Source organism: Equus quagga, chromosome 7, assembly GCF_021613505.1.
Source record: "Equus quagga isolate Etosha38 chromosome 7, UCLA_HA_Equagga_1.0, whole genome shotgun sequence".
Classification (NCBI taxonomy): domain Eukaryota; kingdom Metazoa; phylum Chordata; class Mammalia; order Perissodactyla; family Equidae; genus Equus; species Equus quagga.
This window is the reverse complement of record NC_060273.1, coordinates 41,716,639-41,743,249: the sequence shown is the minus strand read 5'-3', so window position 1 is coordinate 41,743,249 and position 26,611 is coordinate 41,716,639. Positions and strand designations below refer to the sequence as shown.

General features: G+C 64.0%; 1 protein-coding gene across 1 annotated transcript in view; it reads left to right on the top strand.

Moving 5' to 3' along the window:
- The first annotated feature begins 2,138 nt into the window (after positions 1 to 2,138).
- Positions 2,139 to 26,611, top strand: part of FAM20C (FAM20C golgi associated secretory pathway kinase) — a 33,605-nt gene continuing 9,132 nt past the window's right edge. Inside the window, exons 1-3 of the mRNA XM_046667623.1 lie at positions 2,139 to 2,749; positions 4,440 to 4,618; positions 12,139 to 12,217. Coding sequence (XP_046523579.1) covers positions 2,139 to 2,749; positions 4,440 to 4,618; positions 12,139 to 12,217 — 869 coding nt within the window. The remainder of the gene's footprint in view (positions 2,750 to 4,439; positions 4,619 to 12,138; positions 12,218 to 26,611) is intronic.

The window sequence follows — 26,611 nt, the reverse complement described above, 5'->3', positions numbered from 1 at the left end:
CCAGACGGAGCGGGGCTTGCTTCTCAACCCCCATCTCAGTTATTGCCTCCTTGGCCTCTCTGGGTAACTGTGCAAAGTTACCTCTGCTGCCCACAGACGGTGCTGTCAGTGAGAAGGAGGGAGGGGAGGGACGGAGTGAGGGGCTCCATCTCCAGCTCAGACCCACCCTCACCTCCCTTCCCTGACACACACCCTCTGGCTCCAGCTCCAGAACGGCTGATCCAGCCCTTTCACTTACTCAAATGGCCTCAGAAACCTTTACTTCACTGACCCTGACCCACCCCGGGGACACCTCCCCCGAAGCAAGCATCTAGTGGGTGCCTGCTGTGTGCCAGGCACTGGGCTGGGCTCACAGATTCGATGGCGAGTCTAGGGGACACTGTGCCCTAGATTCTCAGAAGGGAAACCTGAGGTCCCCAGTCGGGGAGATGCCCAGGCAGCAGAGACGGGAGGGGAGTAGGGGGTTCCCACCCTAGCGCCCCCAGAGACAGCCCCCCCTCTAGTCCAGCAGCGAGGCCATGGTAGGGCGCGACGCTTCATCTACCGGCTTTGGAAATGCGCCGCGCCTGGAGGTCCGGGGCCGAGAGCCTGGGGATGTTCGCGACCACAGTCCCTGCCCGGGTTCGCCTACACTCCCGGGAACTGGCTGATATGCACGTTAATGTTCCCTGATGGAGGCTGCGGGTCCAGAAGCTGTGGGAGCTCAGAAAAGGCCACGTCTAGAAGCGCCTCGCCCCCGGGTGTGGGTGGCCGATTCTGCGCATCCGGAGGGGCCAACGAGACACACGCCGCCCCACCCAGGGCAGGGAGAGGCCGCCTCCGTGCACCGGTGCCTCCCGGCGCCCAGCGGATCCCAGCTCGCCGGCCCGCGGGAGCTACGGCGCAGGCGTGGCCCCTCCGGGTCGGGCGGGGTGGGGCGGGGCGCCGGCCGGTGCAGCAGCCTCTTGGCGGGGCCGGCGTCCCCTCGGGATTCGGCCCCTCTCCGCGCTCCTCCGTCCTCCTCCCCGAGGCGGGGGCGCGCGGGGCGCAAGGTCGCCGCCCGGCGGGGAGCTCATCCGGCGGCGCAGACGCCCAGCGGCTCCGGGGAGGGACTTGGCCTGGGTCTGGCCCTCGCTCACCGGGGAGGAGCCGAGGGCTGCAGCTGGCGGCGGCCGGCGGGGCGGGCGGAGGTCCTGGTGCAGCGGCCCGGCCGGAGGGCCCATCTCGGCCGTGCCCGCCGCCGCCGGCCCTGCTCTCCCGCTGCGGGAGCCGGGCGCCCCCCGCGCCCCGCCTGCCCCCCTCGGGCCTCTCCGTCGTCTCTCGGGAAAGCCCGGGAGAGGCGCCCTCCCCTTAGCGGGCCCGGAGCTGCGGAGGATCGCGGGGCGCGGCCGAGGGGAGGAGAAAAGAGAGGGAGCGCGTCGGCCGGGCCGGCCGTGATCGCCGGCTGCTCCGCCAATCTGCGGGCGCTGACGCGGGGGGCGGCTCCGCGGCGCTCGGATATCTGCCCGCCCGGGCGCGGGGCGCCGAGAGCTCGGCCGTGCGGGCGCAGCGCTCCAGGGACGCCGGCTGCACCTGCCGGGGACCTCGCCGGCCGCTCCGCGCGCCCCCCGCGCCCGCCCCCAACTCAGTCCTCGCGGCCGCGCGCCCTCGGCTCCCCCGGTCCCCGCCCCCGGGCCGCAGCGAGAGCGCCGGGCCCTGCCCGAGGAGCCGCCCCTTCTCCGCCCGGCCGGCCCACGGAGCCGCGGAGAGGACTGCGCCGCGCCGTCGCCGCCACCACGCCGGGCCGCCGCGCCCTGGTCGGCATGGGCCGCCGCGTCCGGCCCCTGAGCGCCTGATGAGCGCGGCCGCCGCCCGGAGATCCGAGCCGGCCTCTGCGCGCGCGGGGCCTCACCCGGCTGCGCCCCAGCTCCGCGGACGAGGGCTGCTGGGCGCGGCCGCTCCAGAGAAGCCAGAGTGAGCGGCCCCGGGATGGCCCGGCGAGGGGGCGCTTTGGCGGGGGGCGCCCTACGCTGGGTGCGGGACCCGAGACAGCCCCCGAGCTGGTAGCTGCCCGACAACAGATGGACCTTGACCCACGTCGCGGCCCCGCGTTCGTGCCAAACCGAGACTAGAGGGGCACGGGAGGGCCCGCAGCCCAGGCCGCGCTCGCCGGCGCGGCCATGAAGATGATCCTGGTGCGCAGGTTCCGCGTGCTCATCCTGATGGTGTTCCTGGTGGCCTGCGCGCTGCACATCGTGCTGGACCTGCTGCCCAAGCTGGAGGGGCGCGGCGCGCGGCCCTCAGGGGAGCCCGGCTGCTCGTGCGCGCAGCCCGCGGCCGACGCGGGGGCCCCCGGCTGGGCCAAGGCCCGCGGCCGCCCGGGGGAGCAGCCGGCGGCCGCCTCTGCCGGGGACGCGGGCTGGCCCAACAAGCACACGCTGCGCATCCTGCAGGACTTCAGCTCCGACCCCTCCTCCAACCTCACGTCCCACTCGCTGGAGAAACTGCCGCCCGCGGCCGAGCCCGCCGAGGGCGCCTTGCGCGGCCGGGACCCCGGCGCCCCGCGACCCCGCGACCCCGCGCACCGGCCGCTGCTCCGGGACCCCGGCCCCCGGCGGTCGGCGCCGCCCCCTGGCCCGAGCGGAGACGGCTCCCTGCTGGCCAGGCTGTTCGAACACCCGCTGTACCAGGTCGCACTCCCGCCGCTGACGGAGGACGACGTCCTCTTCAACGTGAACAGCGACATCAGGTTCAACCCCAAGGCGGCCGCCGCGGCAGAGAGCCCCGACTGGTGAGTGGGCCCGGCGGGACGGGTGGGTGCTGGCCGGCGACCCCTCAGGTGGCCAGGGGCCCTTTGAGGATAAAGATGGAGCTGTGTGCCCCTCCCAGAAAATGCCTTTGCACGACAATGCATTGTGGAAAGAGGTTCAGGGACCCCGGGAGGGCGTGGACCTCCATGGCAGAGCCCCCCCAGGGGAGCTCAGGACCCTGCCCTTGCTGCCAGAATGCCTGCCTCCTGGAGAAGCTCTGCGGGGGGCTTTGGGAGCCGGTCCCTGTGGCCGCTGGCCTGGAAGGCGGACTGGGCAGCTGGGAGCCTGGGTATCTGCTGCACTTAGGGGAAGGCCCTGCTCGCTGGGAAACAGAGTCAGGCAATGAATGAAGGAGCGGCTGAGAGGTTGCGGCCCTCAGATACCTGGTGGTGTGGCTCTGGGGACGGTCAGGAAGGTCTGCAGGGCCTAAGGAGCCCGTAAACCAGGTGGTGAGACCAGGAGGCCTCACCAAGGGGCTGTCCGTCCGGCCAGGGTGCGCACACCGCCAGCTGCGAGGGGCCACAGCATCCTGAAAGAGCAGAGCATCTCCCAGGAGCATCTCTTGAAACGGTCCTGGTTTCAGCCCTGCCCCCAAGGCCGTCCTCAGCTGCGTAAATCCGAAAGAGCAGACGCTGAGACCCGGAGCTGGTGAAACATTAACCAGCAGCAGGGCCAGAATAAATACCCACCTGGGGGAGGTCGCCCCGGCGACCAGGGGAAAGGCCAGCCTCCCAGACAGCTCAGAAAAAAACCTTCTCTCCTGAAACTGGGCCAGGCCCGGGGTTTCTGTCTAAACACAATGAGGTACCTGCTGGCCTGAGCTTTGTCTGCCGGCTGGGGTCAGGGAGTGCTCAAAACATGAGGATCAAGCCGTGGCCTGCTCCCAGGCTCGTCCTCGGAGAGATGGGCCCAGAGCTGGCGGTCAGGGATGCGGACTCTGGCCACCGTCATGTCCATTGTGGGGCCGAAAGGGCGTCACTTGCAGGTGGATTAGAGCTGAGCCATGACCCACTTTTGCTCCAGCCCAGCAGCCAACAGGGTCAGTTCTCCCCCAAACTGGGCCCTTGACTCCAGAGATGGAGGACGGCCACATGGGCGGCGGGTCCTGCATTTCGGCCCCAGCTGGAGCCAGCGGCTGGCTCCTTCCTCTCCCCACCCAAGGCTGCTGCCCTTAAAATCAAATTTAGCCTCTTGCATCATTCCTGCCCCTGGTTACTGGAGGCAAGGCAGAGCGCCCGGGAAGGCCTCTGACGGGTGGTGTATCTGCGACTTGCACACAGTCTGTGGTCAGACGCGGGCTCGCTCGTCCCCAGAAAGAGCCCACAGCCCCTCGGCCCCCACGCTGACGTCATGTTTGGTGACCCCAGGACAGACGGCGGGGCCAGCGCCAACGGCCTGGGCTTGGTCTGGCTGTAGTTACAGCTGTCTGGGAGGCTCCGCCGTAGGTAAGAATTAAGGGCCTTTGGATCTGTGATTAGCTGGTGGAGCAGCAGCCACAGAAAAAGTGCGCACGTCGCAGGCTCCTGTTGGAGCAGACACACCTTCCGTGAACCCGCGTTTGTCTGGATCCAAAGTTAGATCCGAGGCCTCTGCTGCTGACGGCCCCCTCTCCCCGCGGCCATGCAGCTCCCGTCCCTCCCTGTTGACTCCGGTCTCCTTCATTCGCTGTAGGCCCCGCGAAGGAGCCGAGGATGAGGAATTCTCCCCCACGGGGGAGGCGGCCATCGACTCCTACCCCAACTGGCTCAAATTCCACATCGGCATCAACCGGCACGAGCTGTACTCCAGGCACAACCCGGCGATCGAGGCCCTGCTGCGTGACCTTGGGGCTCAGAAGATAACCAGCGTTGGTAGGTCCCGCACACGACCCCAGGGGGCCGGGGCTGCTCGGGCGGCTTCCTGGCAGGAGAGCTGGAGGTGCTGCTCCCTGCTGGGGCGTCACCTCCCGGGGTGTAAGGAGGGACTTGTGGGTTCTGAGGGGAGAGTCCTCAGGAGGGGACGCTCCAGACCACAGGTGCCCCCAGTACGTAAAGGAGGGCACCCTGGCGATGGCCCCCAGCACGGCAGGAGGCGCGGCCGAGGTCTCAGGGCTCCCTGTGGTTTGGGAGCAGCTCAGCCTGGCACTCCTGCAGTCTCGTGTGGACGGCATTGCCCAGGGCTCGGCTCTGGCCAGGCTGGAGGCCCGGCACTCACTCGTGCGGAGGTGACGTCTCCAAGGACCTTGGGATCTGCTGAGTTGGACGAAAAGGGGCCTCGAGTGAGGGTTTCAGGAAAGTGTGTCAGAGCAGCTGCTGAGGGAGGTTCGTGCCGTTGTTCTCGGGCCGTGGGCGACCGCGTGTGAGGGTCCCCGTCAGTCACGGGCCTGGGGAGTCAGTGGAGGCCGGGCTGAGGCCCTGGGGTGAAGACCCGGCCTGGGTGGAGGCCAGGGTGGGTGGCCGGGGAACGAGGCGCAGGTCTCCTCGCCGTGCCGCGGGGCGGGCAGTCCCAGCTGCCTGGGGTTCTGTCCAGCTGCAGCCCGGGGGTTCAGGTGCTGCCTGTGAGGCTGCAGGTGGGTTTTCCGGGGTCTTCTCTGCCCGTCCTGAGCTGTGCACGGCACCCACCTTGCTGTGGGGGACAGACAGACAGCTTCTTTCTGACATGCAGTCACTCGCCCTCCTGGGAGAGAATGGCCCGGAACAGCTGGGGGCCTCCCCTCCTGGTGCTCGGCCTAGTGGGAACCTGAGTGCCGCCCCACCCCAGCCCTTCCTCCCGTCCTCTCAGGGCCCGGGGGCTTCGGGCTGCATGGGGAAGCAGTCGGTGGGAAGGACAGGGACATCTGGGAGACGGCCACAATGGGACGTCGTGTGGCCGTTAGAGAAATGTCCAGCGCCCTGACCTGCGTACTCACCCCTCCGCGGGTCTCTGAACGGCCCTGCCTTCCAGGCGCTCTCTGGGTGAGGGGGCGGAGGATGAACCAGGTCAGCGGGATTCGGCTGCCAGCTGACCGGGGCGTCCGGGAGGAAGTGGACACGCCCTGGCGAGGAATGAGCCCTCTGGACGCTGTGTAGGTTGAGTCCAGGAGCACGCGGGGGACACGGGCTCCATCTGGAAGGAGGCGGAGGGGGACCTCCTGTAGGAAGAGGTGTCTGACAGGGTCTCGAGTGCAGCACAGGCTTATTGCATCACGAAGGGGCCGGGAGGTGGGCTTCCCAGAAAGTGGGAACAAGGTTTTTAAAATTAGAAAGGGTTTTAGGGAACTGCGGTGCTCACGCTGAGAGAGCCTGCCCGCTGGCTGCCATCCCTGTGAGCTTCTCTCGGCCTCAGTTTCCCCATCTGTCACGTGGGCTCAGGCCTGCTCAGGAGCCTGCATCTTACTCTGCCAAGGTGGAGAGTGTGAGCAAGCTGGGAAACATTAACTGAGCTCCACGCCCTCCCTTCCACCAGGGGCCCGGCTGCGGGCACCCCTGCCCCCTTTGGTCTGACTGTCCTAGGCAGTAGGGCCCATGCCACCTGACATCACAGTGTAACGGACGCAGCCCGCTGCCCGGGATCTGACCCCGGGGTCTGGGTGGCCAGTGCCTGGCAGTGTGACCCCCGCCCACCTGTCTGCTGGGCTGTCTGAGCTGCCCTCTCACCCCTGGACCACCCTCACCGGGCTGGGCATTCCTTGGGGCGGTAGGCCGGTCGGAGCGAGGCTGGGTGCTCAGTCCTTCGGCAGGTGCCAGAAGGTTGGTTGACGGGGCCGGGCCGTCAGCTGGGCGGAGCAGGGGGCCCGGCCCCACCAGTCACCCACCAAGGTGACTCTGGGCAACCAGATTCCCACGTGGACATAGAGGTGGTTACAACTACACCCCGTGGTCTCGGGCCTGCATGTCTGAAACCCACACGTGGGGCAGAACCTGGACGGATGAGGCTGTTTATAAACCCTCATTCTTCTCCCCTGACCTGAATACTCACGTGTTCTCCTGAGGAGAGAGGAGCGTGTTTAATTATGGGCCTCTGCCCCAGAGCCGTCAGCTGTGACATGACACGTGGGGTGTCTACGCCACCGCCTCTTATCAAAGTTTCTGAGGTCCCCGAACGCATCTGCCCCCAGAGGTTCTGAAGGAGGAGGGGGACCCGGGGCGCCTACTTCAGGGGCTGTTGAGAGACACCAGCGAGTAAATCAGAGAGAGAAGCTGGGCCGCGTCCCTGCTGGGCAGGTCTCTGTGCGGGGCAGCGTTTTGGAGCTGGATGAGCTGGAGCCTGTGCAGGGCCTCAGTCGGACACGGACACCGAGAGACGCCCCCCCTGAGCTCACGTTTGTGCAAAGGCCCCTGGTGCTGAGGATGCACAAAGTCCTCTCCCGTCTCCGCAGAGCTGGTGGAGCAGGTTGGAGACTGGGGTCCCCAGAGGGGAGCCGTCTGCTGCTGGGGCCTGGCCCTGCCATGACCAGAGTGGGGTGCAGCCTCCAGAGGCCCCTGGGGACCCCGGCACGGCTGCCCCTATGGGAGCCGGGAGCCTGGAGCCAGCCTCGGGATGCCAGGCTCAGCGGCACGTCCATCTCAGCACAAAAGGGAAGAAAAGAAAGACACGGGGGTCACAGTGACCCCCAGCACAGGTGCAGAAAAGAGTCTGAATTTACAAAGCTGGGAATCCAACTGCCTTCCATAAGTGGGGAAACTGAGGCCTCTGACGCGGAGACTTGCCCTCAGCTGGCACGTCCCTGTCCGTCCCCACGCGGCCCTGGGGTCACTTTAATTTCCAGGTTGTTTGTCTCACTGGTGAACGTGAGCCTGGAAACATCCCGGCAAGAAGGTCTCCTGCAGGTCCCTGAGCTTCCTCTCCGGAAGGATCCACTAAAGCTGCCGGCGTGGAACCCTCGGTCCTCTTCACGGCACGTGCGGCCCACCGGACGAGTCTATTTATAGCTGGGCTCCTGGCTGCTTGGTAACAGCCATTTGCCGCCGTGGGAGAGGCTGGGGAGATTATTTACCTCCGTTGGCCTGAAACCAGCAGGCAGCACCGTGGGCTCGGACGTGATAATTAAGTAGCCGTTGTGCACGATTACGGATACAAAGAATAAATGGCACTGTTAGCTGCTCCATCCTCGGAATTACTTATTAAGAAGAGGAGTCACGGTGGCCTGCATGCCTCTGGTCTGAGACGCAGGCCCCACGGCCGCTCCGTCCAGGTCGGCAAAGCCGAAGTTGGGACCTGAAGAAGGGAAGGAACTCTGGGAACAGAAGTCGTGGGTGCTGGTTGATCCAGTGGGAACCCGGGCTAATTGGCGGGCAGCTTCGAGGAACAAAGGCCACGGCCGGGGCAGGCCAGGGGGCCGGCCGGCCTGGTGCCTGGGGGGCTGCAGGCTGCTGGGCCCGGTCGGTCGGCGGTGGGCTCCTCGGGAAGGCAGTCCCACCTCCAGAAAGGCCACAGTGCCCCCTCCCACCCCCGGGCTCCACGACCTGGAGAAAGAGAACCGGAAATGCCCAATTCGCCGGACGCCGAGGCCCAGAGCTGGAGGGACCTGGATCACCCCACAGGAAGGACAGAGACCACCCCAGAGGACATGGCGGCCCCCTCCTCACCTCTCTTTCCAGCAGGCCAGTCAAAGGTCAAGAACAGAAGCCCACGTGGGTGCTGACCCAGTTCCCCCCTGGGCACCTGCCGTGTCCACTTTGAGCAAATGGTGGCTCCGGCCCCAGGTCCACAGGCGTGAGTTCCGATTGCGTCCTTCTGACCTGGGAGTGCTGGGCCCCCCCATAGTCTCCCTTTCGAGGAATCGTGATTTTCAAGGTGAAAGCGAGCTGCCTCAAAGGACGGCACGGTGTCAGGGGTCCAGGCTGGAGGCTGTCATGGCTCAGATGTCCCGAGGTGGCAGGTGAGGGACTGAAGTCTGGTGGTGCCAATGTAGTCGTGCCCCTGGGGTGGAGGCCTCCCGAGGCCACTCAGTGAGTCAGGGCGGGAGGACCAGGGTGCGCACCACCAGCCCGTCACCGTGGGCCCCGAGGATGTCCACAGGCAGCACAGGGCCCTGCGTGGGCGCCCAGGAGTCTGGACGCTGCTAGGACCTCCCTCCCCTGGGGTGGGGGGTGAGGAACAGAAACGGGGACCTGAGCCATCCTTGGGGGAGGCCTCGTTCCTCTGACCCTTAAAACAAGGCAGTGTCGAGGCCAGCCTGGTGGTGCAGCGGTTAGGTTCACGTGTTCAGCTTCGGTGGCCCAGGGTTTCAAGGTTCAGATCCCTGGTGTGGACACGGCACCGCTCGTCAGGCCACGCTGAGGGGGTGCCCCACACAGCACAGCCAGAAGGACCTACAGCTAGAATACACAACTAGGTACTGGGGGGCTTTGGGGAGGAGAAGAAAAAAAAAGGAAGAAGATTGGCAACAGATGTTAGAGCAGGTGCCAATCTTTAAACAGAAAAAGAATTTTTTAAACAAAGGCAGTGACCTTGAAAACAGCTGACGTGACCCCTAAGGACAGAGGTTGGTCCCCACTCACAGGTGACCGAGGCCGAGGCGTCAGAAGCCCCACCCCAGTGGCACCTCACACGTGGACCTTTGTGGAGTCCACGAGTCTCTAACAAACGGAATTAGTTTATTTAAAAGTCAAGAGGTGGCCTCTCAAAACACGGGCTGGGGCTCCTGTTAGAAATGGGGAGACTGGCGGGCCAGCCCCGTTTTCCATGGGGGAAACAGGGAGTGTGGCTGCCCCCGGTGTGCAGGGTCCCCACCGCGTCCTCCCAGTGTGGGCGCTGGGCCCTGCTCGGCCGCAGGCCTCTCTCCTCCCTCACGGAGCTCAGAGCGCGGACGAGCGTCATGTAGGAAAAGCACCGGGAGCTCTGAGTGTGTGTGAACCTGTGAACCCAGCCGTGCGTGTTACTAACGACATTAATCGGTGTTAACTAGTAACGCATTTGGCCGCGTAGCTGGGAACCGCGGAGCCCCAGCCGGGAGAGGGCGAGTCCCAGCACGGGGCCCGGTTTCCTCGGTCACGGCCCCAGTCTGTCCTCAAGAAGCCCAAGCTCATACCCTCCTTCTCGAGGCCGGTCTGTGCCCTGCCCCTCAGCCTGACCCCTCCCAGGGGCCCGTTCTGCCGTCACCCGAGGCCTGGCCCGTGGTGAGTTTTTCTCTCCTCCCGCCCCGGGTGGTCACCTTTGGCCTTTGCTGTGACTTGAGGCAGCTGTGTGGGTCTGTGCGGGGCGACCCTGTGGATCTCAGAGCCGAATCCCAATGTCTCTCGACCGTCAACCCCAGCTGGGCAGAGCGAAGGGTGGGCCGGGGCGGGAGGCCCGAGTGCCCAGATGAGAGAGCCTGGCCCTTGCGGGGCCCTTAGTCCTGGGGGGATGCGAATGCCCTCTGATTCCTGGTTATTTATTTGCTCCATGGGGAGGAGCTGGCCGCACGGGCGCGACTCGCTCCCAGGATCAAAATGATTAAACTGGCCAGATTTGCATAACATTCTGTTATTAAAATAAACCAGGATTACAAGCCCTGGAGGAGCTGACACGCTGCCCCCAGTCAGAATAATTAAATCCCCCGTCAGCCATGGGAACCGGCAGAGACCCCATGGGAACCGGGACATCTAATGGGGCTTAGTGGCGCCACTAATTTTTTTAATAATTGCTTCCGTTTTCTGCTTATAAAAACGTAATAATGTTCGTTGCAGAAATTTAGAAACCACGGATATGGGGAAAAAGGAAATTGCACTCCTGTGCCGGGCTCGTCCTGGGAGATGACCACTGGGCTTAACTGCCCGCCTGGTGTGCTCATCGTCAAAGGCGGGTGTTCATGGACTGTGGGTGCTTCCTAAGCTGTTTTGCTTGACGGTCAGTCTGTGAGCGTTTGCTGTGCAGTTAAAACTCCTTTGCTCCTGGTAAGAGGGCTGCACAGTGAATCACCGTGCGCCCTGTGCCCGCTCCCGGGTTGGCATTTTCAAGTTATTCCCGGTGTTTTGGAGTTCGGTCCCTGAGGGCCGTGGGCTCAGAGCTTCGCCGACAGGCCCAGCCCCACGCTGCTCCCAGGAGCCGCCGCTCCAGCCCTGGCTCCGGGACTCGGGGGCCCGGACCCTCCAGATGCCGTGAGGCGAGCGAAGGTTGCAGAGTGGGGTCGGCCGGCAGGAACCAGGAGGAGGGCCTGGGCCTGGCGCACACGGAGGCAGGAGAGCCCAGAGATGCCTGGGGAACTGAGGACTTGTGGAGGGCTTCCAACGCCATGGTGGCCGCCGTTTAGAACGGGCCCCGTGCCCGACGCTGTTCGCGAGGCTTCCCGGCGTTGCCCGCTTACTCGTGACGGCAGGCCTGGGGACGGCCACGGGCGCAGCCTGAGCACCGACAGGTCCTGTGATGCATTTTCCTGGTTTGGCTTGGCCGTCACCATCACCCCATGCAGGAGATGGCAGGTGTCCCCAGGGCCCTTGAACAGAAGGGGACTGAGGGTAGGGAGGCAGCCCCGTGGAAGCCGAGCAGACCCCAGCCTCAGGGCTGCCCCCACCAAGGCCCCCCACCACGGCGCCCTCGAGCCCCTCCCCACTCCGTCCGTCCAGCTCCGGGTGTATAGTTTGCAATGTGCCCGCCCCGGTGAACATGGACTCTGGTGACGACGCCCTCCTGCTCTCGTTCACGCCTGTGACACTAGCTCACCAGTGCCTCGTGTGTGCACAGGATGCCGTCTGTGACAAGCCCTGTGCGTCCCATTTCAGGTGGCCTGGAGCTTCGCCGTGCCAACAGCTGGGGGTTGGGGGTCAGCCAGCTTAGTGCTCAGGGTCGCCGCAGGCCCAGCCCAGTGCCCCCGAGGAAACCCCCGCACATTTTCCTTCCTTCTGCTCCGTCAGCAAAAAGGAAAACCCACAGTCAGGAAAAAGCAGGTCCTTTCGGGAATCCTGTAGCCTCCGAGCCGGCCAGGCAGCCGGGAAGCCAGAGCGAGACTTGTGGACCTTCCGCCCCCGCGGGGCTGCGTGGAGCCCGGGGAGGCATCTGAGGAGTGAGGCACCCCCGCCTGAGGGGTCTTCAGGGTCTCCTCAGATGAGCTCGGCCTTGACTCCCCTAGGACCCAGGAAGTGAGACGGCGGCAGTGCTGTGTGTGTGGGTGTTTGTGAGTGGATGTGAGCAGGTATCCAGGCGCATGTCATGTGTCTGGGGAGGGAGGCGGTGCGGGCAGGTGCGCCCCTGGCCGTTCTTTGTAGAAGCCGGTCCCCTCGTCTGCGTTCAGGCTGTGGGAGAGGTTCTGCCCGACACCTGGTGTCAGGAGGGTGAACCAGCGTCGTTGCAAGAAACCCCAAACTTCCCAGGCAGAAGGGGCCCTCGGTCGCGTCCAGGGGCCCAGGCGGGGCCGTGGGGTCGTGGGGGCCGCCGGCGTTGGAGGAGGGGGGCCTGGGGCAGCGAGTGACCTGTGTCTCTTCCCTCCCCGCAGCCATGAAGTCAGGGGGCACGCAGCTCAAGCTCATCATGACGTTCCAGAACTACGGGCAGGCGCTGTTCAAGCCCATGAAGTGAGTGGGGCCAGCCGGGGTTGGGGTGCAGGGGCGGAGGGTCCGGTGGAAAGTCAGGGTCGCCCCCGGGGGTGTTTTGGGGTGTGACCTCTGGGTGACACCTCTCTACTGTCTCCCCGTCAATGCAAAGCGGGTACCAGGGGCCCCGCACCTCCCCGTCCCCCTTTGACCTCCCCACACGCCTCGGGGTCAGCCCTCTCGGCACAGGGCCAGTCGGTAAACGGTTTGGGGTTTGCAGGCCGTGGGGTCACGTCTCAACTGCTCAGCTCCGTTCTCCCAGCCGAAGCAGCCACACGACACATGCGTGAGCGAGCGTGGCTGTGCCGATAAAACTTTATTTGTAAAACCAGTTGGTGGGCCGGACCTGACCCACCAGATAAAATAGAACAAATAAATAGAATAGGATCATTTCAGACACTTTGTGGGTCAACAAAACGTAGCTGCCGGTTTGCAGCTGGTGGTGGTTTCATTCGGGCTTATTTCTGGGCCTCCTGCCCTGCCTCCCTGGACAGTTGTCCTGGACGGCTGCATGGAGGAGGTGGCCTGCCCAGGACTTCCCCCAGGACCCGCCTGACCTTTCTCTGAGCTGGGGCTGCCGGGGGCCCAGCTGCCTCGCCTGGCTCACGCAGCCCTGACTCCCGTGAGGATGATTTGGGCGAGGTGAGCAGGTGGCGTCCACACAGCTGGATGGTGTGCGGCCTGGGGCAGCTGTGGGCTCCTCACAGAACATTCTGGAAAGTGTGTAGCCTGTGGCAGGTGTGGGCCCCTTGTAGGACTCTCTGTGCCTTTGACCCTCTGTGCCAGGAGACACCATGAGCGGCCGCATCCTCAGCCTGGGGCGGGTGTGGGTGCCTCAAGGAACATTCTGGAAGGTGTGCAGCCTGCAGCTTCTTCCAGGCCCCTTGGGGTCGTGGCCGTGCTGTGCCGGGACGGGCGGGCCTGGACCTTCCACGGCCCAGTCAGGAGGGCGGACTTGTCCTCAGGCCCCTCCTGCTGGGCCCCGGGCACAGGCCCTCATCCTGCGGACAATTCTCCATGGCCTGGCGGACGTCTCCAGGGACATGGAGAGCTCCCTGTGCGGAGGGGCCGTTCCCAGCCTTGGGGCATGGAGTCTGGTCCCATGGGCTCAGGCTGCCGGCGGGGTTGGGGGCTCCCCCGTCCCCCGCAGGGTCCCCTGTGACTCTGACGTTGGGTCTTGTCCTGGAGGAGCTGGATGTGCAGCTGGGGGTCGTGACAACAGCAGTAATCATGATGTTCGCTGAGCTTCGGCTGCGTGCAGCCCGCGGTCACCAGTGTTCCTGGGCCGGGCTCCGAGTGGGGGGTTCACAGGTCGCCATGTGAGTCACAGGAAGGGCTGTTATTGCCCGAGGTCGAACCTGAGCCCCCAGAGGCCCCTCGGGAAGCTGCTGGCTCTCGTTCGCCCCATCTCCCCAGCTCTCAGCCCCGGCCCGTCGGGTCTGGGAGGAGGTCAGGACCTGCGTCTCCAGCGCCGGAGGCCGAGGCGGTGGGCGGACAGTCGAGGGCGGCGCTCAGCAAAGGCCAGTGTGACAGTGGGATCCATGGGGAGGTTGAGGCCGGTCCAAGCCATAGAACTGGGGTTGGGAATCCGAGGCAGGAGGGGAAAGGATGTGTTCACAGGCAGAACCAGGGCAGGGCCGTGGGCTCCGTCCCCTGCACGCGCGTGCTCCCAGCGACGACCCCAGCCGGGCAGCGTCGGGGACAAGCTGCCGACATTGGCCCTCCCGGCCTGGTCCTCTGGCTCTTCTGCTGGGCCGGGTCCAGAGCTTCTTGGCAGCCCGGACCCCCGTCCGCTGACCACGCCGAGTCGCATCAATTGTGTCCCGCTGCCAGCAGCCTCCGCTCCCCTGATGACCCCCGGGGGCCTGGACGAAGACCCAGGTGCCTGCTCACCGTTTCCTGCCCCAATGGCTGTGGCCTGAGTAGGAAAACAGCTGTGGTTGTGGCTGTCGTGGTGAAAAATTAAAATCCGTGATTAATGTTTCTCGTGAAGAACTTTCTTCTACGAGCTCATCGCCGCGTTGTCAGTTGTCAGAAGAAGATTTCGAATTAATCAAGTGGGAGTGTTTCTCCCCCGAGATCTTGAAGGATGGGGGCTGAGTGGGTCCAGAGAGGGACAGGCGAGGCGGGCGGGCTGGGGTCCTGCAGAGCGTAATTCACGCGGTACGCGGGGGACCATCGAAAGCCAACGGTCACACGTTTTTAATAGGCATGGAAAAGACGTCACTGGACATCAGCCCTCGAGTTCCTGGATATTCTTGCTTTAGGGTTGAAGGAAGATTTTTTTTAACTGCTTTATCCAGATGTAATTCACACACCACACAGTCCACCGCCTGAAGCCGATGACTCAGTAGGTTTTAGCATCTTCCCAGAATTCCGTGTCCGTCACCGAAGTCGACTGAGAACCTTTTGTTGCTCCAGAATGAACCCTGTACGCCGTTGCCATCACTCTGTCCCCTGCCCTCCCTCTGGGCCTGGACAACCGCTAACCCCCTTTCTGTCTGTGGAGCCCCCTGTCCTGCAACCCTGGATAAACAGCAAACAATGTGCATCCTTTGTGACCAGCCTCGTTCACTCAGCATCAGGATTCACCTGTGTTGTGGCGTGAGAGGGCTTCGCTCCTTTTCACGGCTAAGTAATATTCCACTGTGGGGATGGACCACATTTTATTTAATGGGCATTTGGGTTATTTCGCTTTTTGGCTGCGTGAATGATGCTGCGATGGACATTCACATCCAGCCTTGGGGGGATGTGTGTTTTCATTTCTCCTGGTGAATTCCTAGGAGTGGAGTTGCTGGATCGTATGACAGTAGGTTTAACTGTTTGAGGACCTGCCGGGCGGTCTCCTACAGCAACTCCCGCTTTAGGATCCCACCAGCATCCCCGTAGTCTTGCCCACCCTCGTTCTCTGTCCCCTGTGGGTTCGAGCCGTCCCGGTGGGTGCGCAGTGATGTCTCCGTGTGGCTTTGACTTCAGTTCTCTGGTGACGAGTGACTGGAGCATCTTTTCCGGTCCCGTTGGCCATTTGTGGATCTTCTTTGGAGAAACGTCTGTTCAGATTTCTTGCATGTTTTAGTCGCCTTTTGTTAGTAAGTTGTAAGAGCTCTTTACATGTTTTGGACCCAAGACCCTTGTCACAGAGGTCGTGTCCTTTGAAGCACAAGTTTTTGGTTTTGAGCAAGATGCCCGATTTGCCCGTTTTGCTGTCGTTGCCTGTGCTTCTGGCATAGTATTGAGTTTTAATATTGAGAAAATGCGTGTGCAGGGGAGGTGGTGGTGCAGGCAATGTGCGTGGTTAAAGTCAGGATGCCCCGGTGCACCCACTGAGCCAGCCGGCCTGGCAGGGCCATCTTGTGGGACCACCAGTAAATTCTCTCCCCTCGCTGGTTTACCCCTCTGTCCACACGGGCATGGTAGGAAGAGGCCTTGAGACCCAGCCTGTCGGGTCAGTTCAGGAGGCAGGGCACCAAGCTTCCTGAAGCAGCTGCGGGTTAGACGCCGAGGCCGAGCGGGGCGGGCACACCCCTTGCACAGGCTCTTTCAACAGATTCCAACCTGCTTCTTGGAAAGGAGCCTTCCGGGCAGCCCGTGACGCTGCTGTGCCCACCTCCCGGCAGAAATAGGCATCCGGCTGACCCACACACGCTCCCCGGGCCCCGGGCTGGCCGAGCGCCAGGCCCTGGGAATAGAGGCATGATTCAGACGCGGCTCCCCGGCGCTTGGGGCCGACAGGGAGTGGGGTGTGTCTGCGCCCCCACTGCAGCCCGGGAGCTGGGCCTGGAGCAGTCGGTGCCCGATGTGCACAGAGCAGAGGGAAGGGAGTGGACGAGGCAGACGGGAGCGTGCGAGCAGCTGCCTCCCAGCCGAGCGGGGCCCGGGCTGGCGGCTAGAAGGCTCCCCAGAGGTGACCTCAGCTGAGGCCTGAGGACGAAAGTGAAAGTCAAGTGAAGGTTGGCTCTCTGCAGGCCAGGGGGCCAGCCTGGAGGAGGGGGTGCACTCTGAATGGACGGCTTCCGCAGGGCGAGAGGCTGCCTGTCCAGGACGGTGGCTGCGATCGGGGTCTGCATCCCGTGGCTGCTGAAATGCAAGTTAATCAAAGTGAAACAAAGGCCACGTTGTAGATGGCGCAGATAGAGACGGCGTCCACCGCCACAGGAAGGCCTGCTGGGCAGCCCTGGGTTTGCGCACACAACGTGAGGGGCGATGAGGCGGCGGGTGGGGGGCTGAGGCCACACGTGGGACGCATGGACTGGGTGCGGGTTTTCTGGGAGTGTCATCAGCCCCACTAAGGGGCTGCCCCGGGTACTCAGAGCCAGTGAGGTGGGGAGAGCCAGGCTTGTCAGGTGTCAGAGGAACAATGATGGGGAGGCCGAGGGTGGAGGGAAGAGACGGGGGGGAAAGCAGACCCCCGAACACAGCGACTGGACGTTGGGGTTGAGAGAGGGAAGGTCTGGTGGCCTTTGGGGGCATCCCAGCAGAGAGGGGCGCACAGCGGCCTGGAGCGAGGAGAGGACATGCCGGGCATCACCTCTGGTCTCCCCTTCCTGCTGTGTGACGGCACAGAACTCCCTTCCCCTCTCTGAGCCTGAGTTCCTGGCGCTGGACTGGACGAGGCTGGATTGCACCCTGACTTCAAGTCCAGGGCCGCAGAGGTGGTGACCCCAGCCCGAGCCGAGCGACACCCAAGGTCACCCAAGGTCACCCAAGGTCGCCCGCGAGCAGGAGGCAGGGCTGGAAGAGGCCGCAGCTGGTTGACCTCAGCGCAGTGGGGGCCGTGGTGATGCCTGTCTCCCCCGTGAGATCTCAGGGCAGGCGTGTCCCCCGTGGGACCACCTTGTCTCCACTGACAGTAAGTGCAGGCTAGTTTCTTATTCCTGAGCTCACAGCGACAGTTGAGTTCTGCACCTGCGTCCACAGCCGTGCTCGTGTCCTGGGGCTGCGGGAACAGAGACCCACGTCTGGGGGTTGGGGCAACAACAGCTCGTCCTCCCCGGGCTCTGGGGGCGGAAGTCCCAGGTCAAGGGGTCGTGGGCCGTGCTCTCCCCGAGGGCCCCTGGGAGGGTCCTTCCTGCTCCTCCAGCTCCTGGAGGCGGCCGGCAGCCCTGGGCGTCCTTGGCCGTGGCCGCGTCCCTCCAGCCTCTGCTTTGTCCTCGTGTGGCTTCTCCCTGCGAGTCTGCGTCCACGTGCCCTCTTCTCACGAGGACACCTGGCCCTGGGTGGCGGCCACCTGCTCCACTGTGACCTCGTCCGAGCCAATTCCATCCACAAAGTCCCCGTTTCCAAGAAAGGTCCCGCTCACAGGTTGTGGGGTCAGGACTTCAGTGTGTCTTTTGGGGGCACACAGTTCACCCTGCGCAGCACCTGGTGACACCTAGCCTGTGACACCAGCACCTCTTCTCACTGCCCATTGACGGCGGCAGGGATGAGCTTTCATCTTTACCGTCCATCAGTTCACCCGCCAGCCCAAGGCCACCTTTTCCATCGCACAAGGAGAGACGGGCTCAGATCGAGGCAGATAATGTGAGTGTTGATAAAACTCAATAAAATTGTATTTTACCGACATCGTAACTTCCCATTTCCTCGCCTTTTAAGCATTTACGTTTCCGTTGTGTTTTAACATCCGTGTGGACGTGTTCGCGAATCGTAGTGGCGTCCGCGGCTGAGCACCAGCCCCGAGGTTGAGAGCAGGATGGAGGAGCCGGCCCCCCGCCCGGCGCCTCCCGCGGCACCGACCTGCCCGCCCCACGAGGGGCCTCTCGTCCGCCGCCTCCACTCGGTGCTGTGTCTGCGAGTTCGTCTGATCACCGAATCGTGTTCCGTTGTGTGAATTCGCCCCGCTTTACCGTCCCTCCCCGGCCGGTGGACACGTGGTTCGTCTCCTGTTTGAGGACGTTGTTGGTGAAGCTGCTGTGACCGTCTTGTCATCCTGGAGGACGCGTTTGGAGGGAGTGGTCCGTCCAGAGTGCGGCCTTGGGTCACAGGTCGGCTGGGCTCCGCCATGGTGGGTCCTGCCGGGGCCGTCCCCAGGCTGCGCCCAAGGTCGACATGCCGCATCGCCAGGACGGCGCCTGGTGCCGGGGCCAGACGCCCGTGTCGAGATTGCCGTGGGGCAGAGTCATCCACACACAGCCTGGAGGGGTCACGGGCTGTACACCGCCATCCCTCTGGCCGGGCCAGGCCTGACCCGACGCTGCCCCATGTCCTTGCTGCCCTGCCATGGAGGCAGCAGGCTCCCTCCCCTCCATCCTGCTCGCGGCTCCTTGGTTTGCAGGACCGGCCAGCGTGGCCGTGGGGGTCATCTTTCCCTCCTTTCCTTAGATTCCCAGCGTGGGAGGCGGGAGAACGTCTCTGAGCCGCTGGGCTGGGCCCGCGAGAGCTGCTTCCTCGTTGTCACTGTCACTTTAGTCTTGGCCATGACAGACCCAGTGGCGGCTCCAGCTCAAGTCCTCTGACCTTCCAACCACAGGGCGCAGGTGTGTTTTTATTTCCAATGATCCCTGAAGGAGGAGGAAATTGAGGATCAGCAGGATTTACGGGTGGACAGGGAGCGGGCGGCAGGCCAGGGCTGGAGTCCAGGGTCTCAGCCAGTGGGGCCCGCGCCCCTCGGGCGCTGTGGGGCCGGTGCAGGGGCCGCCTGGAGTCCACTCGCTGGGCCGGGCGTCTTTGTGGAGGACGCGCTGCTCGTGGTGAACCCGCTGTCTCCTGTCAGCAGCAGCTGTGTTCAGGGGGCACCAGGCAGGCCCCGCCCAGCACGTCCCGTCTGCCTCGGTTTACCTCTTCTCTGCTGGCCAGGCCTTGGCCCAGGGGCTGGACTGAAACAGAACCGTGTCCAGTGCACTCTGTCAAACCTCCCACTGGCCGTCTGCCCTGCTTTCCTTCTGCAAAGAGTAGAAATGTGTGCGTGTGCATCTGTGTGTGTGCGTGTGTGCGTGTCCTCGTCCCCGAGGGCCGCCGTCCGTGAGCAGCTGTCTTGAGGCTCAGGAATTCCTCGCAGCCGAGACCCATAAACAGGCAGCTGGAGGAAGATGTACAGGCCGTGACCTCATTTCTAAATGCAGAAACCCGAGCCTCCCGCCATCTGACCGGGTGAGGCCCACCGCCCAGGCGGCAGGCTGCAGGGCGCGCTGAGGAGAGCGGGGCCTCGACCCTGTGGTCATGACCTTGGTCTGCAGAGCTGCCCACTGAGACTCAGGGCTGCTCTGGGTCACCGGCCAGGCACCTCCCCACACGGCTCAGGGCCCGAGGGGACGAGGGGCTGGTCGCGCCCCCCGGCGGGTGAGCAGGTGCAACTGGGAGACCCAGGAGCTTAGTGTCGGCTTCCTGGGGCCTCGGGCCATGCAGGGGGCCACGCGCTGGGGACCACTGACTGCCGTCCCCGTCCCTCCAGGCCCGGCCAGGCCTCCGCACGACCAGGTCCATCTGGGTCAAACTCTCAGACGGGCGCCCTGCTTGGGGCTGGCGTTTCCTCGGGGTCAGTGATCTGTGGTCCAGACGGGTCGCCCGCCGTTTCCACTCGTCGCTTTTACAAGGAGAGAATTTAAAGAGGCTCCAAGTCGCAGCCCCTGGAGGAGGAAGGAGCCCGGCTCAGGGCGTGGTTAGAACTTCCTTTCATTGAGATGGAACCGATGTGTAACGTTGTGTCAGTTGAGGGCGCCCTGCTGAGATGATACATTGAAGCTGCAACATTGTTCCCATTGCAGCCTCACTGCCTCAACTGGCTGCTTTCTGGCCCCGCCCCTCGCCACGTCCCCCGCCCCCCCGCACTGCGTCCCCGTCTGGGCGCTAACCCAGGAAGTCCCAGCTCGGCCCCACATCCTTGACTGCCCCGTGCCATGCGGTTTGCCCACCGTCTCCATGTGGCCCTTTGACACCGTCACCTGACCCGTCTAACGTCCCCAGAAGCACAGGGCCCCGTGGACCTCAGGGGAGCCTCGAGCTCCCAGCTCAGCGCCTGGTCCCCAAGGGAGGGCGTGGGGGTCTGAGAACTCGTGTCCGGTCTGTGGGCGCCCTGTGGCTGCCCCTCTCACCATCCTGGGTCCCGGTACGCAACCGTGTCTATGGCTGAGGCTCAGCCAGGGCCTGGGGCCGGTCCCTTCTCCCTCCCAGGGCCACTAAGCTGGTGCGACTGACAGATAGAGACAGGGAAGTGGAGGTGGGAGAGGTGATGGCTGTTAACACGGGACCTTCAGTCGCTCTGGTCCAGCCCCTGTCTGACGGACGCACAAACCTGCCACGACTGCGGGGCGAGGCTGCATGAGGCGGGAGGGTGGGAAGGAAGGAGTCACAGGCGCTGAACAGCTGGGGAGGGGACCTCTGAGTTGGGTCTTGCAGGGTGAGTAGGAGTTCTCTGGGGCAGGAGGGCCACTGGGCATGTGCCCCACACTCCGGCTTGGGGGAGATGAAAGGGTTTGAGGACCAGTGAGAGGGCGGTGGGGCGATTCCAAGGATTTGCTGTTCTGCCGACAAATAATTCGTGTCTTCTCGCTGCTGGTCTCCCCCCAGGCCCCGAAGGCAAACACATGGCCCAATGCCGGCCGCCGGGTGTGAAGCCAGCAGGGCCTGGCCTGGCCAGAGGTGGACAAGGGCCCCTTTGTGTCCACACTCGGCCTGGGCCGGCCTCCCAGCCCACTCTGCGCGACTGTTCTGGCTGGGGTGGGGGGGCCACCCGGCTTCCAGGAGCCTCAGCGTCCTCCCCGTGGCGACGCCGGGCCAGGCTGTGTAGTCAGATCGTGATCTGCCGTGGAGCTGGGCTCAGGGCCCCGGGCCGGGTGTGCAGGGGCCACCCCGTAGACATCTCCGTGATTAGCCCCATCCTTCTCCTGGATCCCGCTGGCCCAGCTGGTCGTCGGGCTGCGGTCCGGTGCCTCGCAGGCCGGACGCTTCTGTCGTGTCGAGTGTTCAGCAGTGAACCAGACACATGAGGTCCCGTGCGGCTCAGAGCCTCAGTTCTAGAGACGAGTCAACGGCACATGAACTGATGAACAGGACGTTTCAGAGCGAAACCCGTGGGAGGCGTCAGGCTGAGCCACGAGCCCAGGGGAAGGCCGGCCCGCCCAGCCGAGCGCTTCCTGGGGCTTCTGGAAAAGTCTCTGTGCTTTGTGTAGTATCAGAGCAAGTGAGTTGTCCTTTCCAAAAACGTTCTCCCGATGGGCGACGTCGAGTCTTCTCGTGTTTTCCTCGGGTCTTTTGGGCGTCCGGGTGCCTGGGCTGGGGTGTTGTTCTAATCGGCACGAGGAGCGGAGGTTGAAGGGGATTGAAATGTGGTCCTGACTCCCTCGTCCCGGGAAGGAAATGAACGTCGGGGTTTCTTTCAAGAGCAGCTCGATCAGGGTTTTATGCCACAAAAGGAAACGTGCCGACTTGAGATCCCCTAAAAGGAGCCCAGGGAGGGGCTGGAGGGCAGGCCCCACCTCTGGCCGTTTATTCTCCTGGATGAAGGCGACTCTGGGCAGTGACCTCGGGGCTAAAGGTTTGGTCCCGGGCGAGCGGTCGGGAGCGGGTGGCATCATCATTTTTATGAGCTTTTAATAAAACGCTGAACCACAGGCCCCAAACCCAGACGGGCAGGTGCACCTGTGCTCCAAGGGCGACTGAGAAGCCGCGTGTGTTTCCGTTTTCATTCATTCCTCAGTCGCATCCTGAGGCCGGGGAGCCGCCGGCGGGGCGTTGACAACACACAGATCCCAGCGAGTCCTCCTCCTTCGCTTTGGAATCGCGGCTGAGTCGTTGCGATTACGTTTAAGTGGAACTGACTTGGGACCTTCTTTGTGGTTACGAATCCGCTCTGAAGCGTTTTTAAATTGGTTTTCATTAGGGCCCGGTGGCTCAGCGGTTAAGTGCGCACATTCCACTTTGGTAGCCTGGGGTTTGCCAGTTCGGATCCCGGGTGCAGACATGGCACCGCTTGGCAAGCCATGCTATGGCAGGCGTCCCACATATAAAGTGGAGGAAGATGGGCATGGACGTGAGCTCAGTGCCAGTCTTCCTCAGCAAAAAGAGGAGGATTGGCAGCAGATGTTAGCTCAGGGCTAATCTTCCTCAAAAAAAAAGAAACTCATTTCTTAAATTGGCCCCAAGAGATTTAGGAGTCTCTTCCAAGTAGGTTTTTCCACCCAACGAGAGAGACAACCGACTTCTCTCCTTCTGCATCCGCCTCTGAGCGCCGTGGGGCTGGGGCTCCTGGACGCCGAGGTAGGGGAGGCGGGTCTGAAGGGGGTCCTGTCACCTGAACGGCACGAGTCACCAATTGGTCCTCGAGCTCTGGCCGCAGAGTCTGAGCAATGAGATGCCGGGAGGGAAACCCGGTGTGGTCGGCACGAGGCCCGTGGGGGTCGGAGAAGTTTTGCTGCACGGAGCCCGGGGCTCAGGCCCCTCGGTGCAGACCCAGGCCGTCCAGCACGAGAGGTTTTGAAGGAGACGAGACACCGACCCCCCCCGTGTGGGCCGGGACAGGCGATGCCAGAGTTAGTGGAAGTGTTGACGGTGCACTCGAGGACCAAGAGGTCATCTGGGGTGACGGCCGGGGCAGCCCCCCGTGCCCTCCAGAGCGTCACAGCCGAAAACCTGGTGTTGAGCAGCTTACTTTATCCCCTGGTGACAAGGCGCGGTTTCCTGCCACGTGAGTCAGGGACGACCGTGTTTGGGAGGAAGAAGGACGCGTCTGCTGCCCGAGGTCGGCCCTGAGATGGAACTGGAGCGTCGTCCCCTCTGGGACGTCTGCTCAGACGTCGGGTCCTGGTCCCTGAGCCCATGCGTGTGACCTTGTTTGCAGAGTGATCAAGTCAGGGTCTGGGGGAGCTGGCGCCGCCCTGGATCCCGGTGGCCCCAAGTGCCGTCACGTGTGTCCTCGAGTGAGGACCCGAGGGAGGTTGGACGCTGAGAAACCGGCAGAGGCAGAGCCTGGGAGGTGCGGCTCGAGCCCAGGAGCACCGGCAGCCCCAGAGGCTGGAAGAGGCAGCGGGACGGTCCCCTGGGGTCTCAGTAGGGGGTGCGACAGCCAGCACCTCAATGTGTATGTGGGGCCTCCAGAACCGCGAGGGACAAACTCCTGTGGTTTCAGGCTCCGGTTTGTGGCTCTTTGTTGTGGCAGCCACAGGACATTTGCTCGCCTCCTGGGCCCCGGAGCTGAGATAAGTGAGGCGCATGTGGATGGTGGGTTTGCTGCTCGCTGGCCCGTGACCTTGGGGGGTCTCCTCGTCTCCGAGCTCCGGTTCCCCGTCTGTGAAACGGGCCTGATAGCGAATCCTGGCAAGTGTGCAAGTCAGGCTCATGAAGCCCCGAGGACACAGCCTGACTCCTGGAGCCCTCGGGCTGGTGGGCGTGCGGCTCACACGCGTGGGAGCACGTGCCCCCTCGCCTCTCCGCCCAGGACCACCCTCTCCTCACCCACCTCCCCATCCCAGGCCCCGTCCAGGGTGCCCTTGGTTGGAGCGGGGCCTCAGACCCACGCGCACAGCCCTGACTGGCCCCACTCTCTACAAATGATGGAGACCTCTCTGACCCTCCGTCTCCTCGTCTGTAGGGTGGGGACGCGTCACAGCGAGTCACAAGGCTTCGGGGTGTGAATCCACGTGACTGCGGGCGCTCAGCTCTTACTCCTTCACAGTCTTGGGGAGCCAGCTGCCAGTTTCTTCTATTTTTAACCAAAGCAGAAGTTTTCTGTTTTCCCACAAATTGAAGAACGTCGAGGTGTTAATGGCAACCGTGAGAACTGCCGAGGGGCCGCTTCTAACGGGAGGAGCCGCGCGGTTGTGACGGTTGTTCGAGGCGGGAACGGTGACGGGAGGGGCCGGGAAGGGCGTGTGCAGGATGGGACACACGGCGGCCGCTTCCCTCCCTCTGAAATCGGGGTCCTGCCCTGGGAGCCAGGCCCTTCCCCGGGGACGCGGGGACGGGGTCTGCCGCCAGACCCCGGTGCCAGCGGCACAGCCTTCCCGTGTCCCTGCAGGAGCCTGGACGCCTGCCCTGGCAGGGAGCGCCTTCCGACCTCGCGGGGCCCAGCTCCAGCGCCCAGAGGAGGTTCTGACCCCGGAAGAAAGTGGCTTTCAGGACCGGCCACCGGAGCCATGTCTGCCTTTGGGGCCCGAAGAAAAGAGCAGGATTTGGGTCCGAGCCCCCTGGTTCCCCCAGGACCTGCCGTTTCTCGCCTTCCCCACCTCAGGCTCCCTTGTCCTTAAAACGGGGATGAGGATCGGAGACGCGGGGCACGTGGCGCTCGCCGATTCTGCCGCTCTGGCTCCTGAGAAACAGGTGCCGCCTCTCGCGGGTTCTGCATCGTTTGTCAAAAGTGTAATAAACATCAGCAGCGAGGCGTGACCGGATCCGGAGGAAACGGCCCGGGTCTGACGACCTTTCCAAGGTCACTGGGTCACTGCGCTCTTTGTGCTACTCGGCGTCACCGAGGTTCTCTGTCAGTTTCCTGCCGCGGCTGGGACGAGTGACACAAACCTGGCCGCTCAGAGCCGCACGGGTTCCCTCCCCGCGGCCCTGGACGTCGGAATCTAAGGGATCCGCAGGCCGCTCCTTCCCGAGGCTCCCGGGGAGACGCTGTTTCCTCCTCCGTCTGCAAGGCCGTCGGGGTGGCCGCCTCTGCAGCCCGATCGCCCCCTGCCTCCCTCTCATAGGACCCCCTGGGAGGACATTGGGATGATCCTCAGTCCAGGACGATCTCCCATCTCAGGAGCCTTAATCACACCAGCAACTTCCTTCTGCCATTTAAGGGGCGTATTCAAGGTTCTGGGTCCTCAGATCACAGATTTCCTGGGAGAGGTCGACATAGTCATTCTCACTGTAGTATGAATAACCGCCATCAGCTCTTACTGCGCTTCCTTCGGAGCTAAGGGAAGTCGCTCTAAAGGAGGGAGAGGGAATGTGGAAGTGCGGGGGGCTCCCAAGAGCTGGTCCTGACGGCACCTCGCCAAGGTTTAGCCAGCCTGGGACTTGAGGGTGTCAGGGGTGCCCAGCGTCCCCCAGGGCCTGCTTCCTGGTTGCCTGTGGGGCTTAGGGTGACTGTCCAAGCCGGGCGGAGGCCTTCCTGAGAGAGCGGGGGTGGACGAGCACCTCCCTCGGGGCCCGGCCGTCTGCATCTCACCACGCTCCACCCCGTCTTCTCTCTTCACCCCGGTCACCGCTGCCAAGGGCTCTGTCACCAAGACGGTCACCTCACTGCCTGTGTGCCTGTGTCCCCGCGGCTGTTTTACCAGGAAACTCAGCCCTTGACCTTTCGGTTCCTGCCGCGCGGGCTGCGGGTAGGTGTGGCTCCCTCTGCCCTCGGAGCCAGGTCCGGGGGTTCCAGGCGCCGACCTCTCTGGTTGGGGGCACGGCCAGACCAGAGGCTCCTCAGGTCCCAGGTCCTCTCAGGGTCTCGCACATCCCTGGGAGGGGCTCCCGCTCAGTCCACGGAGAGGACCGTGACTCCCGGGCTCCGAGCCCGTGTGCTGTTCCAGGAAACGCTAATCCTGGCCTCCCCGCCCCTCGTCCGGGCGGCACAGGCTCTGGGGGCCCGGCTCCCCCCCGCACCATGTCGGTAACATCTCCTTCCCACAATTCCACGCCCCTCTCCCCCGGAAGAAGCCGGGAGCCTGGGGTGGCCTGGCCCCCGACCCGGGCCCACCTGGCCGGGGACACCTGGAGGGAGGAGAGGCTGCAGGGTTAGCCCAGGGGTACTGGGTTCAGTACTTTCCCAAAGTCTTCCCCCAAACGGCTGTGTCAGCACCAGCACCTGCTGTTCTCGTGGCCCAGGACGCGGCAGGAAGGCCTCCCCGCGGAGGGAGCGTGTTCCGTGTCCCCCCATCCGGGCGAGGAGGGAAATCCCAGTCCCCCTGCGCCCCTTAGTGGCCCCGAGTTCTCGCGGTGTGGACCCGCCGGAGGGGACGGCGCCAGGAGTTGGGCAGGCGGCTGGTGGAGCCTGTGGTTTCACGGAAGTGACCGTCCGTGGTGGACCCTGCCCTTCCCCCCTCACCCCCCGTCACGGCCGGCAGGGTCCACCGCCCTCCCTTGTTCTGCCCAAACCTTCGGCCGTGAGATGGCGGGGAGCTGCCCCTCCTTCTCCATCGGCCCCACAAATGAGTCCGGCCTCTCGCCGTCGTTCTTCCTGCCCCCAGCTCTCGGCCTGTGTGGGCTTGACCGCTCGAGGTCAGGGGAGCCAGGTCAGCGGCCACAGCCTAAGCCCTGCTCAGTGACCTCGTGGGGACGGAGGCAGCAGAAATCACCCTGTCCACAGCGGGGGAAACTGAGGTGAGGACTCTAATGCACTCCCCCAGCCCTCGCTGCCAGCAGTGGGGGCCAGGTCTGCCCCACCGTCCGGGCACCACAGGCATTCTGTCCACAGCTGATGGACAGGAGGCCCACGCGGGGTCCGCCTTCCTCCCGTGTGCC